Source organism: Falco naumanni, chromosome 6 (assembly GCF_017639655.2).
Source record: "Falco naumanni isolate bFalNau1 chromosome 6, bFalNau1.pat, whole genome shotgun sequence".
In the NCBI taxonomy this organism is placed as follows: domain Eukaryota; kingdom Metazoa; phylum Chordata; class Aves; order Falconiformes; family Falconidae; genus Falco; species Falco naumanni.
Genome location: NC_054059.1, coordinates 5882973 through 5885034, shown reverse-complemented (window position 1 = coordinate 5885034; position 2062 = coordinate 5882973). Strand labels below are relative to the sequence as shown.

The 2062-nt window shown below is 42.3% G+C and overlaps 1 protein-coding gene across 1 annotated transcript; it reads left to right on the top strand.

Annotated features, from left to right (window-relative positions):
- Window positions 1-369: 369 nt before the first annotated feature.
- Window positions 370-1846, top strand: HTR1E (5-hydroxytryptamine receptor 1E). Its single transcript, XM_040598804.1, has one exon. It carries the CDS (start codon window positions 538-540, stop codon window positions 1630-1632), a length of 1095 nt encoding a protein of 364 aa, XP_040454738.1. The 5' UTR covers window positions 370-537; the 3' UTR covers window positions 1633-1846.
- The last annotated feature ends 216 nt before the right edge of the window (window positions 1847-2062 follow it).

The following is a 2062-nucleotide window of genomic DNA, read 5'->3' as shown; positions in this document are numbered from 1 at the left end:
CAAGCAGGAAAAGGATTAGCTCCTGGTATTAGTAATTCACAGAGATCATAGAAATGTTTGTTGGAAGGGACCTCTGGAGGTCCCTTAGTCCAATCTCCCACTTTAAGTGAGATCTCCAAAACCAAAGGAGAAATAACGAGTTCACAGGAGCAGGAAATCTGGTCCAAAGTGCCCTTTGGAAAAGAAAAAGAAATTAACTATGAAAGCAGAGAAAAAGGGACAGAAAAGGCAGGAGAGGAGAAGAGAAGGGAAAACTGGCCAACATTTTTATTTCAGGTGGTAATATTAGAAGCATAGGGCTTTTTGCCAAAAGGCAGGATTTTTCTAGGTTCACTAACAGACGTGGTTTTATCTTCTAGGAAAACAATGAACAGGAGGAAACCTGGAAGCTTTTTGCTGCTCTGTTGAATATGGGATTATAAAGGAAAATCGCGCCTAGAGCATCTCTGTCCCTCTTTCAAATGGGTGACTTCTGAACCTGGAACTCTTCATTACCTGAAGCAGCAACTTCTTTCACTGTGCATCCTGGAGGGGAAAATGAATTTCACAAATTGTACCACTGAAGCCAACGTGGCTGCAAAGCCTAAAACAGTAACTGAAAAGATGCTTGTTACCCTGACCTTGGCCACAATTACAACCTTGACTATGCTGCTGAATTCTGCTGTAATTGCAGCAATCTCCACAACCAAGAAGCTCCACCAGCCGGCAAATTATTTAATATGTTCACTAGCTGTGACAGATCTCCTAGTTGCTGTTCTCGTCATGCCCTTGAGCATCACTTACATAATGATAGATAAATGGACTTTGGGATACTTCATCTGTGAGATCTGGCTTAGCGTCGACATGACCTGTTGCACGTGTTCAATCCTTCATCTGTGTGTCATTGCTCTGGACAGGTACTGGGCAATCACAGATGCTATCGAATATGCCAGAAAAAGAACGGCAAAAAGAGCTGGACTAATGATAGTCACTGTGTGGACTATCTCCATTTTCATATCAATGCCCCCTTTGTTTTGGAGGAATCACCACAGCGTCAATATTCCCAGTGAGTGTCGCATTCAGCATGACCATGTCATCTACACTATTTATTCCACATTTGGGGCATTTTACATCCCCTTGACTTTGATCCTGATCCTGTACTACAGAATTTACCATGCTGCAAAGAGCCTTTACCAAAAGCGGGGTTCCAGCCGCCACCTCAGCAACAGGAGCACCGACAGCCAGAACTCCTTTGCCAGCTGCAAGCTCACACAGACATTCTGCGTCTCGGACTTCTCCACGTCTGACCCAACCACAGAGTTCGATAAAATCAATGCGTCCGTGAGGATCCCTCCTTTTGAGAATGACTTAGACCTGGCTGGTGACCGGCAGCAGATCTCCACGACACGAGAACGAAAGGCTGCTCGCATTTTGGGGCTGATTTTAGGTGCTTTCATTTTATCCTGGTTGCCCTTTTTCATCAAGGAGCTGCTTGTGGGCCTCCATGTTTGTACTGTTTCTCCAGAAGTAGCGGACTTCTTGACCTGGCTTGGATACGTCAACTCCCTTATCAACCCTTTGCTGTACACTAGCTTTAATGAAGACTTCAAGCTGGCCTTTAGAAAGCTCATCAGGTGTCGAGAACATACTTAGAAGTACTGGGAGATGATGCTGCTGACATGGCTCCCGGCCTTAAGAGCGAGCGAAATAATTTGACTGTCACCACTTCCCTTGATAAAGGGGATCTTTGTGTTTGCCTATTTGCTTGACTTATCTTTAGCCTGTAATTCATTATGCCGTTTTTTACTTCTACTGTTATCCATGGTAAAGACTTTGAAATAAATCTGTTCTACAAAGGAAAAGGTTTTTTAGCAATGAAACAACAACAAAACAGAAACTATTAGATACTCATGTTCAAGACATTTTGTGTAATCAATTTGAGAAGCAAACAATTATATTCACTTTTATACTTTTTCCATTTAAGAATCAAGTGTCTAAATTAACATGCACTGTAGTAATATAAAGGCTTATAAACTGAACCTCATAAATACATACTCAAAAATTAATAAACACCTCATGGTCA